Source organism: Magnolia sinica, chromosome 3 (genome assembly GCF_029962835.1).
Source record: "Magnolia sinica isolate HGM2019 chromosome 3, MsV1, whole genome shotgun sequence".
NCBI classification, from domain to species: Eukaryota; Viridiplantae; Streptophyta; class Magnoliopsida; order Magnoliales; family Magnoliaceae; genus Magnolia; species Magnolia sinica.
In genome coordinates, this window is record NC_080575.1 from 90,346,433 (window position 1) to 90,366,121 (window position 19,689).

The 19,689-nt window shown below is 41.5% G+C and overlaps 2 protein-coding genes across 3 annotated transcripts in view; both read right to left on the bottom strand.

Annotated features, from left to right (window-relative positions):
• Positions 1–1,425: 1,425 nt before the first annotated feature.
• LOC131240204 (uncharacterized) lies at positions 1,426–2,356 on the bottom strand. Its single transcript, XM_058238314.1, has one exon. The coding sequence runs from the start codon at positions 2,175–2,177 to the stop codon at positions 1,632–1,634; it is 546 nt and encodes a 181-aa protein (XP_058094297.1). The 5' UTR covers positions 2,178–2,356; the 3' UTR covers positions 1,426–1,631.
• A 10,845-nt stretch (positions 2,357–13,201) lies between these two features.
• Positions 13,202–19,689, bottom strand: part of LOC131240205 (uncharacterized) — a 32,051-nt gene continuing 25,563 nt past the window's right edge. Inside the window, exon 3 of one of the 2 annotated variants that reach the window (XR_009168653.1) lies at positions 13,202–13,479. The gene's annotated coding sequence lies outside the window, so the exon portion shown is untranslated. Of the gene's footprint in view, positions 13,480–14,368; positions 14,844–19,689 lie in introns of those variants that run through there. The other variant, XR_009168654.1, reaches the window with a different exon arrangement.

Genomic DNA, 19,689 nt, shown 5'->3' on the forward strand with positions numbered 1-19,689 from the left:
CTAAGCAAAAGACCATTTTCTCTTATTTTAGTTGCTTGGCCAAAAGATCAAAATACCCCTCAAACACATGTGGCACTAAAATGCTACTAAAGCCTACATATGTAGGTCCCACTAAACATGAAGAGGGACCCCAACTGTTGAAAAGAGTTATTTCTTCGAGTAGGTATAACTAGGCTCCATCTCTGACAAAGGCCTGCCAATCAAACCCCATCACATTGCATCTATCTCCCATTCCGTCCTGATGGGTACCTAACTCACATCCGATCCGAAGATAAGTCGGATTTGGAGGCCCACCATAGCTGTGAACACGTGTGGCCCAAGTATTAAATAACTTTTACATTTAATTTAAAATCCAAGAAAGAATAATTTCATTCCTATAATAGAAACACGATAAATAATCGTCCATTTGAACATGGGATCTTGCAATATCATGATTAAAAAGAGCATGGGATCTCATTTCAATGGACCCCATGGTGGGTACAACTAGGCCCATCTGCGATAGAGGCCTACCAATCAAACCCCATCATGTTGCATCTGTTTCCCGCTGCGCTCACATCCGATCCAAAGATGAGTGAGTTGGGTTTGGAGGCCCACCATAGCTGTGAACGCACGTGCCCAAGTATTAAATAACTTTTGCTTTTAATTTAAAATCCAAGAAAGAATTACTTCATTCCTACAGCAAAAACACAATAAATAATCATCAATTTGAATATGGGATCTTGCAATATCATGATTAAAAAGAGCATGGGATTTCATTTCGATGGACCCCATGCTCTCCATTCTTGAATTCGCATCACTAAAGCGGCTTTTTCTTCTACTTAAAAAGACAATCTTCTTATCTTAATATAATCTGATGGAATTGTATCACAATATCCAGCAATCTAGTCGATCTCAGCCGTTCAACCATTGGCCCACCTCTCTAGAAAAAGCCATATTTCAGAAATGGCATCAATACCAACATCTTAAAATTTGCATGGTATATTCCTGTAAAACCTACCGGACTCCGACAACTCGGACAAGTCCATGACCAGCCATCTTACTGGGAATAAACCCACTAACCAGACGGACCCAAACCTCTTTTATCTTCAGTAACTACTATCAATTAAAATGTGATGAACTTGTATTGGCAACCAAACAGGTTTTTAGATTGTATAATAACAACTTCTTCTTTTCTTTTTTCCCAAGGAGATGTCTTTCTTGCTCCTGGAAATAGTGCTAGATAGCTGGTCCACTCATCAATCATAAATTCCATGTCCCAAGATGCCCCAAACATTGGATTTGAGGCAAATCCATGGATGGGTAAATCCAGGACTAGGAAATGCAAGAATCCAAACGCGCACAATATGAGAATCCAAAGGACTAAGCAATATAGATCGATCCTGACCATCCATCCAAATATCACCATGACACTAAAACACCAATCTATGACTATCAATCAACAAATATAATCAAATAGATTTTCCAACAAAGTGAGATACTCAAAAGAACAATTACCACACAACACAAATGTGTATAAAAATTAAAATAATAATTAAAAAAATAAACAAATAAAAGGCCCACTTAGAAGAAATGGCCCACCAATCAAATCCTTGAAAACCCCCATGGCCCACCACTAAACTCCTTGAAAAACTTCAGTAGGCCCATGGGCCAGTACTTAGCTCATGTTGCACCTTAGCACTCCTCTTCATGGCACTTCCATTCTCTTCCCCTTCTACATAATCATAGTATCTTAGCACAAATGCAAGGCCCAAAACCATCCACTCCATGCAAAAGATCAGAACACAAAGCCCACCAGCCAATCTCAAGATCATCACACCATCTTCCTCCCTCACATAAGATCTCAGCCCTCCAAGGAAATCAGCAGTCCTGGTGAAAACAAGGATGGCTACAGAGCCTTGGAAGATCGCGGTCAGGACCGTCGTAACCATGTGGGCCGCGTACCACCGTGTGGTCCCAGCAGTGGCAGCTGCGCAGCCAGCGATGGCCCCCGTGATCGTTAGAATGTGGAGGAAGATTAGGACAATGCCACAGACGGCTGGGATGAGCCGAAGAGAGAGAGTGAGGAAGATGCAGCTCGAGGCGGCACCGATGAGGATGTAATTGCAGAGGAGGAAGGCCTTGTGGGTGTGATGGTGTGACTGGGCCATGGATGATGATGGGCTACTGGAGTATCCCATCGCTCAAGATCGTTGGGGATGGATATGGGTGTCGGATATCTGGCAATTGGGTGCCGTCCGATTAGCAGATTTTCGCAATGTATCTGATCTTTCGGTGATTTGGAGGTGGCCCACCAAGTGAATTTCACGATGGTGATCAGATGAAATCAGAAGGAAGAAAGAGGAGATGATTTGTTCGAGTGACTGGGACGGCGGTCTTATAGGATTTTTTTGTCATTGGTGTGGAATATGCCCGTTGGAAATGGGCCCTTTTGAAAATGATAGTAACGGCTAGTTTTTTTTTTCGTTGGGAACCTTTCTCGGCAACTTCCCTCCTTTGGATCCTCGACCCCTGGTTTTGAACATTAAATTCCCGTCCAGATCCTGAAAAGTGGGCCCGATGTTAAGGTAATCCAGTCATTGGTCTGGTTGGGCCCACCATGGATGGACTATGACCTGAAAAATCTGATCAATAGAGTAATCATAACCTTTTGATTTGTGGGCTACAAATAGAAGGTTAAGAAGAGGAAATACACCGTCTATCCACATTCATCTGAAAATGGGCTTAAGATTGGTGGCTAGGATCCCTCAGTAACGGAAATTTTAGATTATGCCCATTAATGGCGGAACGCAACAGATCAACGGTCTGGATTACTGAAATATGGGGTCCACTTGCCAGATCTAAAAATTCAATTATACGATGCAATTCCTCTATCGTTATGCACGTCATAATTAAAATTAGCTTTTCTTGTGAAATTACCTTATACTCTGCCAACGGGTAACACTTGATATGCAGCCACTCAGAAATTGTACACGAGGCATGCATTAACTTAAATTAAACATATCGAAATGTGGATCTTGCTATCTCTAATTCATGGTCCCAAAATCAGATGTGTTGAAAAAATCTAGCCTTTGATTAGTGGACACTTATTAGTTGAGAAATGGGACCATTGGATATTGTTCGTTTTTAACCGTTCAATAACTGTCCACCAATCCATAATTAAGTAAGCTTAATTTTTATTTTTCACGGTACATTTAAACTGGGACCTATAATTTTGAAAGTTCAAGTTGAATGACTTTTATGATATATATGCAATTCTCCCTGATTTTAAAGTGCCTGTGTATCCTCTCTCAGACTCTGCCGGAGTATTAAAGTTTTTGTCTTAAGCAAGCATCCAACGTTGGTGATACTGCGTAGGCTCCCGTGGACGGGAACGGATTGGCTACTCCCCCTGACACCAGCCCCGTGGCTGGAGGTCGGTGCTCTGTGGGCCCCACCATGATGTACGTGTTTTATCCATTCCGTTAATCCATTTTTAAAGATCATTTTATGGCTTTATACATAAAATGATAGGGATATAAATCTTAGGTGGGCCACACCACAGGACAAAAATAATGAATAGATATTCACAATTAAAATCCTCCTAAGGCCCACTGTAATGTTTATTTGACATCCAATCTGTTGATTTAATCATAAAAACCCAGATGAAAGGAAAAAATAAATATCAGCTTATCCAAAACTCGTATGACCCCCATAACATTTTTAATGGTCAAAATTCATTCAACACTGTTTCCTGTAATGTAGTCCACTTGAGATTGATATATACTTTTTTTATTATCATACCATAAAATGATATATAAAAATAGATGGACAGCATGGATGACACACTTACATCATGGTGGGCCCCACAGAGCACCGACCACCGGCCAATGGCTGGTGTCAGGGGGAGTAGCCAATCCATTCCCCCGTGGACACCGATTGCCCGCGTCTTAAATGGATTGGCTACTCCCCCAGCCATCAGCCAATTGCTGGAGGTCGGTGCTTTGTGGGCCCCACCATGATGTATATGTTTCATCCATGCTGTCCATATATTTTTCTAAATCATTTTATGGTATAAGAGCAAAAATAAGATATATCCCCATCTCAATTGGGCCACATTACAGGAAACCGTGTTTATACCAAAAATAAGGTACATCCCCATCTCAATTGGGCCACATTATAGGAACCGTGTTTAATCACCATTAAAAAAAAAATTGGGGCCATAAAAGTTTTGGATCAAGATGATTTATTTTTTTTTCCCTTAATCTAGGTCTGTATGACCTAATCAACAGATTGGACGTCAAATAAACAGTACAGTGGGCCTTTGAAGGATTTTAATGGTGGATATCAAATCACTATTGTTTTCCTATGGTGTGGTCCATCTAAGATTTATATCCCTCTCATTTTTGAAATGTTCCATACAATGATCTCTAAAAATATATGAACAGCATGGATGAAACACATACATCATGGTGGGGCCCGCAGAGCACCGACCATCAGCCACCAGGCCAGTGGCAGGGGGCGTAGCCAATCCGTTCCAGCCTGCGACACACTGTCGAAGGAAGTTCCTGCGGTCAGAACAGAAGCTAGGTGGGGCCCACCGAGATGTTTCTGAGAAATTCACCCCGTCCATCCGTTTCCTAGATCATGTTTGGACATGAACCTAAAAATAAGACGGATACAAAACCAAAGCGAGCCACAAAATAAGAAACGGTGAGGATTGAACGTCTGCAGTTGAAACTTTCTTTTTGGGCCACAGAGTTTTTGGATCAAGCTATTACTTTTGTGTTTTCAGTTCATTCCAGTGGGAATGACCTTATGAACGGTATGGATAGCATTTAAACATGATTGTGGACCCAGGAAGGTTTCAGTGGCAGGCATTTTCCTACCCACTTTTTCCTGTCGTGTGGCCTACTTGAGTTTTGGATCTGCCTCATTTTTGGAATCATGCCCTAATAGAAGATGGAAAAACGGAAGAACAGAGTTGATTTCTCACAAGCATCACGGTGGGCGCCATTAACCTTCTGATCGCAGGAACTTCTTGCCACAGGTCTCAGGCAATCCGCGTCCGCCTCACACGGAAACGGATTGGCTTTGGCTACTCCCCCTGACACCAGCCCCGTGGCTGGTGGTCGGTTCTATGTGGGCCCCATCATGATGTATGTATTTCATCCATTCCTTTAATACATTTTTAAATATCATTTTAGGCTATGGTCCAAAACTGAGAGGGATGTAAATCTCAGATGAACCACACCACAGGAAAACAATAGTGATTGGGTATCCATCATTTAAATCCTCCTAAGGCCCACTGTACTGTTTATTTGAAATCCAATCTTTTGATTAGGTCATAGAGACCCAAATACAGGGAAAAAATAAATATCAGCTTGATCCAATACTTTTATGGCCCCTAAAAAAATTTTAATGGTCGACGTTCATTCAACACTGTTTACTGTAATGTGGTCCACTTGAGATTGGGATATACCTTTTTTTTTTTGATACCATAAAATGATATAGAAAAATATATGGAAGGCATGGATGATACACAGACATCATGGTGGGGCCCAAAGAGCACTGACCACCAGCCATTGGCTGGTGGCAGGGGGGTAGCCAATCCGTTTCCGCCTCACACCACCATGTGGTGCTCCTGGCCGTTCATCACGGTCCCACCTTCGACGTACCACATGCTAAAAGATCTCACTGATCATTGATCTTCACCATCCAACCTAAAGGTTACTGTTCAGATCTCTTATTTTCTCTTTTGTTTTTATTGGCGTGGGGCCCACTCACTTTGAGTGCGGGCCAGCCACACTAGCAAACGGCTATCAACTGGTTGGGTTCGGGTCTTGCTGGGTCCCGCCTCTGTTCTCTGGGATCTGGACCCGGATCCAATGGGGTCGTGTACCTGTTGGCCCTTTGGACCTTTGTTTCCAATTGGGTCCAGGTCAAAAACGGGCATTTACATGGTCGGGATCACCTAATGGATGGATTAGATTGTACACACATGTGCCTTATATTGGACCCCATCCATTCCAATTCCAACCGGGTTTAAGACGTTGGACACGACCTAAACAAGACTAGGCCCGATTTTAAACTGGATCCAAGATTGTAGACCCGAACCGGACTCTATTTAACCAGTTCCGAAAAAACTGGGTCCGACCCGTCAAAATCGGGTTCAGTCCATCGGGTACCCGTAGGTTTGGTTACAAACTTCTCCAACGTTAGGCACTCCATTATAAAAAGGGGAAACGAATTGGCTACCCACCCTGCCAGTAGCCAATGGCTATGGTCGGTGCTCTGTAGGCCCCACCATGATTTCTATGTTTCATCCATGCCGTCCACTCATTCTTCCATATCATTTTAAGGAATAAGACCAAAAATGAGTTTGATCCAAATCTCCAGTGGACCACACAGTGTTGATTGAATACCCACCATTAAAAACTTCTTGGGAGCCAGGAAAGTTTTGGATAAGAAGATATATTTTTTCCCTTCGTCCAAGTATGTATGACCTAATCAACAGACTAGATGTCAAATAACGATTACAGTGGGCCGTAGAGGTTTTTAATGGTGGACATTCAATCAATACTGTTTTCCCATGGTGTGATCCACCTGAGATTTGGATCTACCTAATTTTTTGGATAAAATAATAAAATTATCTTTAAAAATGGATGGACGGCGTGGATAAAACACATACATCATGGTGAGGCCCACACAGCACCGACCACTAGCCACCTGGCTGATGGCAGCGTCACTAGCCAATCCGTTTCAGTAAAAAATGGCAGTGATTACGAGATCGTTACCGTTCATTTCGTGGGACCCACTTAAATTGAAATCAGCTATAAATAAAAAATAAAAAATCAAGGATTTAATGATGCACGCAACTGAGCCAGTCTGGCCGAAGCATGCCCAGACCATTGAGCTGAGCTCAGTCCAAGCCCAGCCCAGTCAGATAGAGCCCAACTTGGGCTATACATGATCTGGGCCGGCCCACCCCAGTTGCAACCATAAGTAACCGATCAGATCATCTCAGTCGTCCATTGAATAAATGCCCAGTTAAAAAATCCAACAGTTCACATTCAATGGGTAAAAGTCATTTGAATGGATTGATTGGGATCATCCATGGTAGAGAACACCAGATATACGGTCCAGATCCTGTGGATTTTCTCCACGTGCAGGACCATGACTACAAAAAGGGCGGGAAATCAAGCCCAGGCTCTGTTAGGTAGATCCATTTTGGTAGTCAGGAAACTACCAAATCAGTAACTCCACAAGTTCCCAGTGTAGGGCCCATTTCCTGTCGTTTTCATCATAGAGCACAAAGGGCCAACTAATCAGATGGTGTGGTGGACCACTTTACTCCCAAGCAAGAATTATTACAACGGGCTAAATGAGCATTCTTTAACCAATCACCACCATCCATCTATGACTTAATGGATGTCTACCAAAAGAAAAGATCTACTATCGGATGGATTGGATCCTCTAATGGTTGATTTTGGCAAGACTAAAAATTTGAGCGTACCTGATGTACCGTATATTGGTTTTAATTACAATGAATATAGTAGAATTAAGACTTTCAAATATCATTGGCAATTTTAATTTTTCAAATCACTGTTTATGAATAAATTATGTTTCAAATCAAGTACACATCTCTACCTATCGATACAAAATCCGCTCGTTTTTTTACTATCACCTTCTCAAAATAAAGATTCTCAAAAATATATTGTAAGTCTGGGAAGGTGCAAAGCCATGTCAGATTCTCTGATGGGAGCTGAAGAGTGACCAAAGTCATCCAAGTGCGGGCCACACGCCCAAGCATGCACGCGTATAAAGAAGATAAGGTGGGGACACCCTCTCTCTCTCTCTCTCTAACATCCAACATTTCTCAGCAACACAACTCCCTCTTGCAATATGATCTTATTTACACAAAGGCTCGAGGTTTCAAGATAACACAATATGGGTCCTTGCTCTTACTCCGGTGGTAGACTCTCAGGAGTTTCAACACCTGGTCGAGGGTTCGAGTACCCATAGGAGGTGAAATTCCACTACAGCGTGAGTGTGTGGTGGTGTGTGTGTGTAAAATATATATATATATAATAGTAATAATAATAAGATAACACAATATGGTACTCCGTCACACCCAACAAGACTTATGTGTGTCCTACTATGAAGAAAGCTTGTGTACTCCATCCATTTCTTTCACTTTACGTGGCATCCAACCTTAGGTAAATCCCATACCACCCAAAAGTTTAGACCATAAAATTTTAACCACTAAATCTGTATAAAGCTTGATTTAAAATAAATCAACTATTAAAATTGATATTTAATTGTTGAAAGTTTTTAATTGATCAATAGACTATAAAAGTATTTGCTAACTTTTTAAACACCTAATAGATTATTCAAGTCATAAAATCAATCTACTAATTAGTGTTCCAGGCAAACAATGTGGGTCCCTTGTTGGATTATGTGATTCTTGTGATAAATTTAATAAAAAGAAACCCAACATCACTCACTTTTAGTAACCATGCCATGCCATTGCAAGATAAGTTATAATGCCATCACTCAGTCCATCAAGACTCACACATCCTCGGGTCTAAGAATATCACGAAGTTGGTGCATACTGCAAATATCATTCTCATATGGATATATATAATAGGCTTTCTATCTCCTAAAAACTAGCATGTGATTCCGCCAATGTAAGTGGACAAAGATTCTAATCAAGGTGATTACCCATGGCAAACTAACACACTTATATGGAATAAGGAAAAGTCACATCAATGCTAAATCAACTTACAATGGTGAAGATTGTTCATCTTAATACCAAGTCAATTCCCTCACATGAGATAATCATTTGTTATTAGCGATTGATAACTCCTTATGCTTTTATGGTCCTAACTAAGGTATTGAGATCCATGAACCACCTATCTTTCTTGGATGATGACCAATGTCTATAATCTCAAAAATAACTAAGAGCTAAGAGGAAAAACTTCACAAACTCAAATAGATAATAAATACAGACACCAAAAAAAAATTATGCCATGCAAATGAATAATGACACATGAGTAACTAAATCAATAAATGACATGGTCTAAGAAATAACCTAAACGTTGATTTTATGAGGCACAACTCTAACATTGTTTGGATTGACAAATTGCAATGTCCATTTGCCACACCACAACTCGAAGAACCATAAATTGTAGTGCAACATTAATGTGACTTGGATAGCCTTGCTAGATATGGTGAATTAGGTCCAACGCACATTTCATGAGCTATCTCCGGAGATTCTAAGCTTGTTTGGTACCTTGAATTCGGAGTACCCTGGATTTGAAATACTCTAATAGTGTTTGGCAATCTAGAATCGAATCCCTTCTACTTGAAAAATAGCTGTGCATTTAAATTATATAGCATATTTATAAGAGTTTGAATTTAATTACTAAATCAACTTTAATATTCTTAATCAATGTAATGTTCGGAAAAATGAGGGGGGGAAAGAGAGGGTGCAACTTGGAATCCAAGAAAAAAAAAAAAAAATTAAAAAAAAAGGGAAAAAAAATAAAATTACAAAACTCACAAATTAAGGATTTGAAATCCCTGGATTCGAAATACCCTTCAATCCACGCTATCAAATGACTGATGGGCTCGGAACCCCCCAATCCTTCCGCATCCACAGTGCCAAACGACCCCTGGCCATCCAATCATACCTTACGAAAGACAGGCATGGTTTATTGTTTGTATAAAACACCCAAAACAGTTCAAGCCATCTACTTGACAGGACCCATCATAGATCGGTTATGGGTCTGGAAAATCACTTTGATCACCAAATCCTAACCATCCCATCCATACACTGGGAAATCGATGGCTAATAAACAAAAGGCCAACTTGCATATGATTGGGATCATCCAACGGGTGCTAGTTTATCATTCCAGCTCATGAAATGTGTACAAGTGTCCCAATGCAACTAGCAGCACTACCACTTAAAAGTGCTTTGACAACACGCTCATCTCTCTTTCAAATGGTAGTGAGGAGTACACATGACCCACAAGTACACCAATCCAGACCGTCCAAATTGATGGAATGTAAGTGGACCACACATTAGCACCGAAAAATCAGAGGCTACGGAAATCCGACATCCCAATTTTCGGTTCTTTCAGAGAATAATAGTGTCGAAAGGGCATTGTCAGAAATAGCAGGATTGAAGAGTACCTGAGATTAGAAATTTAGAGGAATCAAATCAACCGGGATTGCCAATAGCGTGTTGTGGATTCACTGTGGGGTCCACTGTGATGTATGTATTTTATCCACACCGTCCATCAGTTTTTAAAGATCATTTTAGTATGGAACCAATATTGAAACATATCTAAAGCTCAAGTGGACCACACCATAGAAAACAATGAGTATAATGACGTCCACAGTTGAAACCTACCTAGGGCCTACAGTGATGTTTATCTGTCATCCAACCTATTCATAAGATCACACAGACCTGGATGAAGTGAAAACACGAATATCAGCTTGATCCAAAACTTGTGTGGCTTGGAACAAGTTTTTAGTGGTGAACGTTCAGTTCCCACTGTCTCCTATGGTGTGGTCCATTTGAGATTTGGAGATACTTCAATTTTGGGATTATCCCCTAAAATGAGCTGGAAAAAAGGATGGACGGCATGGATAAAACACATACATCACAGTAGGCCCCACAGAGAAGATGGGTGAGCTCCTCATTAGACGATCCACGTCCGAATCAAATGATCGGTCGCCTGCGTCTTTCCAAAGCATACTGGCTTGTTCCCAATTCTGACAAGTGGGGCCCATTTTTTGGTAATCCACACTATTGATATGTTGTATCCACCAATTGATGAACCTCATCTCAAAAAACTTACCCAATAATACAATCACAACCTTTCAATTTCTAGCCTAAAAATGGACAGTTAAAAATAGAAATACAACGGTGCACATTCACCTTAAAATAAAATATAAAAAAAAGACTCAATTCATCTTCTGATCTACGGCATTTTTTAGTACATTGCCCATCTGCAGTCAGAAGCAACGGACCAATGATCCCGATTACCAAAAATGGGGCCGACAAGTCAGAATTGAAAACGGACGAACGGCGTGGAAAGATCCACGTATCATGATGGCCTGTAGGATACCGAGGGGATAGATATCATCAATTCCAGAAATACCCAAGAAGCTCCATGATCTGCAAATTTCACATGGGTGGGGCCTGCTAAAATTGTGCCAATCATGGGGCATCTGCCATGCATTCACACCTCGATGTATCATTCCCTGCAGAATAATTGCCTCTTTAGCCAAAGCAATAGAAACATTACAATTTAAAATTTAAAAACACAAGAAAATTGCTCTGTAGATAAGGATTTTTACCACGAGGTGCCTCCATGATTCAATTTTTACCAAATAGTCCCTCCATGAACCCATATAAGGATAAATTACATTACTATGAATTTTTCTTTTTTCCTTTAACAAGTGTAGAATCTAAAATTGTTGGGCTTATTTTATGTGTCTGACATCTAACCTATTAAACGCCACTATGATTATCAAGTGAATCAAAAATATTCAGGATCCAATCATAAGGTGGGCCAATCCATAAAAAGAAATATACACAGCTTAAAACATCCACATTCAAATGTAGCCCATCTAATGATTTGATTGGCCTGAATTTTTGGCTCGTACGATCACCATGGTGGGATGCATATGCTGGATGGCTTGGATGTCATACACATGTCCTTCGACTAATTTTTAAAGAAACTTTGGATGAGGGGATTTTTATAATTTCCTTCCTCAAAAAGCACCTACCTGTAATTTTTAATGGTTGAGGTATTATTTGGTAAAGTGTTGATTCCAGAGAAATTTTACAGAAAAATCCCTGTAAGTTACAGTGCTCTAGTTGCATCTGACCACTTGGACGGTCCTGATAGACTGATCTGATCTGTCCATTATATGTAGAGCTTTTTTTTAAAGACGGATAGGATAGCATATGATCCGATCGCCTAAAAATCATAAGCAATCCATGATGAGCCTTGAAATTAGATGAATTGGATTGCTGATTGGATCTATTTTTGTGTAAGCGATCTTGACTGTCTATATTAAAGGTCATTGATCAAATGGTTGATATTTGTCTAATCGACGTGTTTTTTGCATGGTTGTCAATGAAATGTGTGTTTGGCCTAATGAACGGTCTAGATCAATGGATAGGCACGTCAAAGTGTTCCAATGTGACTAGAAGCATATAATTTACAGTACTCTAAGAGCACCGGGGCATTTCTCAAAATAAAAAAGCAATCCCTACAACCAAACTGAATGCTGATCCGCATTGCTGTTTTATAGTTCGAACATACCCTTCCGACCCTGATCATCCATGTCCAGTAAATACGATGCTTCAAGTCCAACCGGTTGGAGTATAATTACGGTCCACGCAGCTGATAACTTGCAACCGTTCCTGTGTGTGCCACATCCAACCCGTCCAATAGTTCAGCCCTGACATGAGGATTGCCTTGTTCAAAAATCAGCCAAATACACTCATCGAGTGGACCACATTTGTATTTTTCTATTGATAATGGCGAGGCAATGTTTTCTATGATGTGAGCCGACCGGATGAGTAGATGGGGCTGCTTTTGCATTAGATGATTCTCATGGTGGGATAACCTATTGGAAGGGTTGGATGTCACTGCACTTGATAGGTTGCAAGTTATCATGAGAGTGGACGGTACCTTATTGTCCAACCAGTTGGACTTGATCTCCAAACATATAAACACAACTACATTATCAATACCCAAAAAATATAAATTCTATTCTACCATCTCGGGGCCTGTTTGGTTGCCATTTAAAAATGAGATCATCTCTTTTTATTTAATTGTGATTATGTGTTAGATATCAACTTTTTTTTGGCAGCGGTCTAAAACATAACCAACAATTTATATACGGCTGCATTGAGTTGCTAATCAGTCTGATTTGGTGCAACCAAACACCCCCTGAAATGAGATGAACTAAATTTCAAGTGGCAACCAAACAAGCCCCCACATGTGGGGATGAGCAACCCAAGCACATTGATTGGTCCACCAAAGCAAGGGGGTCACCCAGGTGGGCCCCTTAGGTGAACTAATCCCTGCACACTGCTTGGGTTGCTTTGACTAAGCATTCCTCACAAAATAAAGAAAGAAAGAAAGATAATAAAAAAGAGGAAATTCCTTGGGGCATACGAGGCGCGTGCCAGGCGGGTCACACACACCTCGTTGGCTCAAAGTGGGCAGTTGTCATGTGCCAAAATTAAAGGAGGATAAAATTATTATTATTTTTTTAAAAGGTGGGTTACAATCCATCATTCCACTCCCCTTCTCTTTTTCATTGTTTTCCAACTGAAATGATTTTGATTCTCTCCTCATGATCTCCTTTTTCCCATTTCTCCTCATCTTTATAAAGAGAAAGGTAGTACCCAGCCTCACCATAAAATCCCTCCTTTTTTCTCCCCAACCATCTCCTTATTTGCTTCTCTCCTACCTGTTTCAAATACCATATTCAGTAACTCGAAACCCAGAATCCTTATATACCTATATTTCAAAGGTTTTCCATCTTTTCACATCTCTATGACTTTGGTATTTACTATAGTATGCCCATATTCTTTTCCTCTGTATACCACACACACACACGAGTCAATGCACATTCATAAATGAAGAAAGCAATCATATGAAATGTATGAATCCTTCTATATAAGTTGGATCATTCTACAAAAATGGGAAAAAGCAATGGTATTAAAACATGCAAAAGAGATAATAGAGATGTTAGTGGCCACTTTCACAGTACCTTTTTTGTAAAAGGCATAGTTCTTTTTGAGTTAAAAGAGCATGATGGAATATGGTGTCCAAATCATTTCTAATCAAGTGGCACTGCTGTAATATCCTGAAAATGCTTTAAAGAGGGGTTTTTTGCACTGCTTGCAGGTTTTTTGTGTCGTCTCGGTGGGAAGAAAAGCGATGTTGTCGTGGTTCAATCTGAAGGCCTTCTTTACAGTAAAAAGAGTAAAATGGCATCGGATTGAGCCCCGCCAATATCGCGTTCTTGCTCCAACCTCAAGGTGTGTCGTCACCTGGAAGATAGGCAGAGCTGCATGACAGGAAAGGGCCAGTTTGGCCATTTTCCACATCGAGGTGGTCTCAAAGATTAGCCCAAGATGAAATGCAGTTCACATCATTTCCAGCATCAGGTGATGAAGGAACACGAGCTTCTTACAGATTGTAAACAATTTTCTGTATATATATATCATAGATCATCTTCTCAAACTTACTCTGAAGGTATGATGCCAAAAGGGTTTTTTTTTCTTTTCTCTTCTTTTCTTTTCTTCTCTTTCAATGGCAGGTATGATGCAATGATCATGCTGGCGATGTATAAAATATGAGAAATGTGATGGCTAGTCAGTAGAGTAGGATATCAAACCCAACTCTCTCCAAACGCACCAATGTGGTGCCTTCATGCAAAGATCCATATGGCCCAGAAAATAGGCTGGTCTATCAGAAGGCCGTTGTATGTATCAAGAAAATGGATGGTTAAAGCATTGGCGAGTACTCCAGATTTGACATCCAAACAGTCCCAACTGACGAATACTGGAAAAAGGCCTGCTTATCAAGCCATGGCACATATACAGTGGGGCCTGCCTCAATAACAGGCCACATTTAGCCCACATCCGTCCCATTGGCATGGAGGGAAGCACAAGATTCAATTTTCTTCTCTTCGTACGTGCAAGTTTTTAGCCTACAGAAAATAACGTAGATTTCAAAAAAAAATTAAAGGTTTCCACTGTCCGGAAGCGTCATTGGACAAGTATGATTCAAAATCCTTTTCTCGCAATAGCCATGCCAGGGGCAGCTCTGAAAGCATTGCAATGCAATTCCTATCAGAATCATATCTATACACATGAAACTAAATAAAAATGTTTACTGACAGAAACATAGTACCCAACACCGACATTGTGGACACTGTTTATGCATACTAAAAGAAAAGGCTTTGTCTAAGCTTTTGACATACAGTATCCAACAACAATGATGTTTCCTCAAATAAGCTATTTAAAAAACATGAGCTTTTGAGATTACAGTATCCAACAACAATGATGATTCATCAAATGAGCTATTTAAAAACATACTGAAATGCATTCAACAACATTCCTTCCTTTTTGAGGAAGAACTTGGCCAAATGGGCTATAGAAAATCCATGCAACCAAACAACTATGGCATGTCACATAATATTCCGGCCACATTTTTAACTCAGATTCATGCAGATACAGCAGCACAAAATTAACCATGTAAATATCCATGTTCCCATTGCATGAGCATCATCTGTGCTCTTGAACGTTGACAGTGTTGAACACCATCTTTAAATTAATTATTTACTAATTTGCTGCATAAAACATTTTTCCTACTTGCAGGGTATTCCTTAACATTATTTTCAAAATGTGTTGGTCTGGATCCGGAAGCCCCTTTATCCTACATCCTTGTATCCATGTTCAAGAGATCACGACTGTCTCTGAGATTCAAGGAGACTGTGCCCAACAGAATCTGGGTTTTTAATGCATGTTGTGTGTGTGTTGTGTGTGTCTATTTTAGATCTTTTGTGTTTTCATTTTTCTTTGAGTTTATTTTAAAATATGGACAGATTAGTATGCCGGGCATCTTGAAGTCACAATATCCAACACCTTGTCATGTGCCCATCACCATGGCTAGATTCCTATGTTAGTTTTGGACCATTTAAAAAATGGTGGTGAATCTTCAAACAAACACATGGCATGGTAGTACGGCAATCAGACTGTCCAAATTGCTGACCCAACCATGGATGGAGAAAAACCGAAAAGTTGCACTGAGAAAATAATATTAACCATCTGATCTTTCACTCCAAATGGGAACACTCACTATTTTACTTTTAACCATGGATTTGATAGCCATTAATTGGATGCTTAGTTTTACTGGATCAGTATATTTTTTGTTACATGCTCCATCCACAGTGCGACCACAGTTTGGATGGGTCTGATAGCTGTACATCAGTGCAGCATGTGAGGATGAGTCACCACCACTTTTCAAATGGTGCAAAACCAACATAGAAGTCTGACCTGGATCCATCTATCACAGCAAATCTTTTATTCTGCCTAGTAGCAACTGCACCTAATGGTGGTATTTGCAAATGCTGGTCCCAAGCTGATCGTGAATTTTTTGCTTAACTACCATGAGAATGAAGCCAATCCCAAATAGCTGCAAGGCTGTAATGATGATGATATAGCAGCAAATCTTTGTCTAGACATTCATAGCTGGTCAGAACTCCCATTCACCGAAGGTCTCTAATGCTCAGACAGCTTCAGGAATCCTCAACAGATAAGATTACGGAAACATTCAAAATCATCTCTATGAAGATCAGCTTTGAACATTCACAATCATCTCTATGAAGATCAGCTCTAATGGATTTGCCGATGAGCGACCTACTTCCCTCCCATAGTCATAGGCAGTGTGCTAAGCATACCAAATCATTCTACTGATATGCACACATAATAGAGTTTAGAAACTAGCTGAATGGGTAATTCAGTTTTTTCTTTTTTATTCTAAACTGTGAAGAGACTCTAACTAATAATAATAGTTCAATCGAGGTGGGAGTTGTAAGACCCGTATTCTAGCCCGTACTGTCCCGTAGGCTTCCGTGGTCCTCCCGGTAGAATTCCGGCGACCCACGATCTTTTATCGGCAATTGCGCGTGACCCCGAGTGGTATCCCGTATTCCAGAGTCGGCTCGATCCGAAACTTGTACCCTAACGACCGCGCCGTCGCCGCGGTTCCGATGCCGCGTCTCGCCCGCTGAGGCGATATCCAGGCCAAGAGATGTGGGCCCGCATTCAGTTCGAGAAAATGCCGCGCATTTGTAAAATTCCAAGAGAATCTCTACAACCTTTCAAATCAATCCTATCAATCATTAGTCAAGTACATCCCATCATAAGCTATCACTCACCCTTACCTCCCCTTACCCAAAGTCAATTCAACCCATGCTTAGCCCATTCTTTTCTTACAAAAGTCAAGAGAACCCATCCCTTTCCACTCCATCACCACTCCTCTCTCTCTCTCTCTCATTTCTCACTCTCCCAAGCAACTCCCAAGGGGAGGAAACGTCCAAGATCTTCATGAGAAGAGCCATGTGTGGCCCACTCCCTACCACCCTATCTCCCATCTCCACCGTTGAAGGAACACTTTTGGAGCATTAGAAGGCTAGGGAGGAAGCTCTCATTTCTCTCTCTCTCTCTCTCTCTCTCTCTCTCTCTCTCTCTCTCACTCTCATTATTTTGGTGTGATAATGTGGCCGTGTGGCCCATCCTGATGTACCCCACCTTGATGTATGTGATGTCTAAGCCGTCCATCAAATGGACCCCACGGCCGTCCAAGCCATGTGGGCCCCACTTAACAGTAATTGGAAAACATAAATATAAGGTTGACCCAAATCAAGTGGGCCATGTCCACGTGGACCCCACATGTGAGACCCACCTTGAGCAATATGTGTACACGGTCCGTCCAGCGTCCCTGGACGCTGGACGTCTTTCACGAGTGTGAACAGATAGTGAAATACACTCTCTGCCAAAAAAAAGGGGGGGGAGAGCTTTTGGGGCAGGCTACTCATGTGGGCCCTACCTTGATGTAAAAATCAAATCCACACCATCCATTTCATTTCCAAGCCCATTTTAGGCATTGAGCCAAAGAATGAACCCAATACGATTTTCTGGCGGGCCCCGGCATGGGAAACAACATTTTTTTACCTTTAAGATCCATTAGGACCCACCTTGATGTCTCTACCCGCCAAAAACATACTGCATAGTGGACTCGTTTGATCCGTCTTGGGCCATAGAATCCAATGGATGGAGTGAATTCTCAAGACACGGGCATATGAAAAACCTCGAGAAAACAAAAAAATTAAAAAAAAAAAAAAGGCACGCTACTGCAGCAGGCGTTGCTGCTGTCAGCAGCGTGCGCAGGCGCTGCTGGCGGACGGACGAACGGACGAACAGCAAGACGGGGCCCCACCATGAGGTGGTTTGGACATCCACACCGTGCATTTGGTAGGCCCACTTATGGCAGTGGGCCACCCCAAAAATCAGCTTCATCCGAAACTCAGGTGGCCCACACGGTAGGAAACAGTGGTGATTGACGTCTGCCATCGAAACCCTTTTTGGGTGTCCCAGGAGCCTTGGACCATTATGAAATTTGTTTTCCTCCTCACCCAGGGTCTGCGTGACCTTAGCAATGGTTTGGATTGCAGATAAACATCATGGTGGGCCACACATGGGACCCACTTCTATGAAGTGGATTGGCTGAAGTACCGTGTACAGCTGTTGTATTAACGCCTGCAAATTTAGTGGGTCTGAACATGAGGCACGTGTTATATCCATTCCGTCCAGCCGTGGACCCCAGTTGCTGCTGTATGAGATCTAACCGTCCATCAGCAGCTGTAGCTGCTATAAGACCTCAGTTCTGTGGGCCCTAATTACAAGGTATATGTGTGGTGGGTCCCACACGTGTGGACCCACTGGGCATATATATTTCATCTTGATCATCTGTTAAATGACGTCCAGGGCTGGATGTTTGCATGAATGGTAATATATACGTATATATGTATAAATAAATGTGTGGTGTATATATTAATATAAACATTATATCTGGTGGTCCACACCACATGGTCCTAGCTGATGTATATGTATAATATATATAATATTATATCTGGTGGGTCACACCACGTGGCCCCACCTAATGTATATGTTTCACCAATCCCATCCACCGCCCAGACCCTTGGACTGTGGGATTCCCGTGATGTATGTGTTGTACATACATGTTGTCCAGCATGTGGAGCTCACGTGTGATGTATTTGTTTTATCCTAGCCTTCCATCATTTGGATGATGGGACACCACCATGAGATATTTGTTTAATCCATACTGTCTAGAATGTTTGGACGGTGCTAGACCATGTGTGGGCGGTGCTATGGACCACACCATGTTGTATGTAGTCCACCCACGCCGTCCACCTATTTTGACGGTGCTGTACTGCCATACCGTGATGTGTTTGTTTCATCCACACCATCCAAATAGTGCTGGACAATGCTGGACAATGTTTGGATGGTGCTGATCTACCTGGAGGCTGTTTGGATAGTGTTGATCATCATTAGTGGGCCATATGCCCCATAGAATGATGTGTATAGTGATACACATGATGCACCTACTACTATTGAGATGATTTCAGATGAAATCCAAGCTCCCACTTGTGAGGCCACTTTGATATACGTGTGGCCCATTTGTGAGGCCCACCTTGATATATTTGTAGCCCACCTATGAGGCCCATTAGTGCGGCCCATATGATGTATGTGAGGCCCATGGGTTGCGGCCCATTATGATATGTTGAGGCCCATGGTTATGGCCGTTATGATATGTTGAGGCTCATGGTTATGGCCGTTATGATATGTTGAGGCTCATGGTTATGGCCGTTATGATATGTATTTGAGGCCCATGGTTGTGGCCCATTATGATGTGTTTGTGGCCCATTCGGTAAGGCCCACTGAGATGTATTTTCGGCCCATAGGTCGAGGCCCATTGTGACGTATTTCCGGCCCGTATGTCGTGGCCCATTGTGATATGTTTCTGACCCATTTATTGAGGCCCGACTTGATGTGTATAAGGCCCATTAGTGTGGCCCATTAGTGCG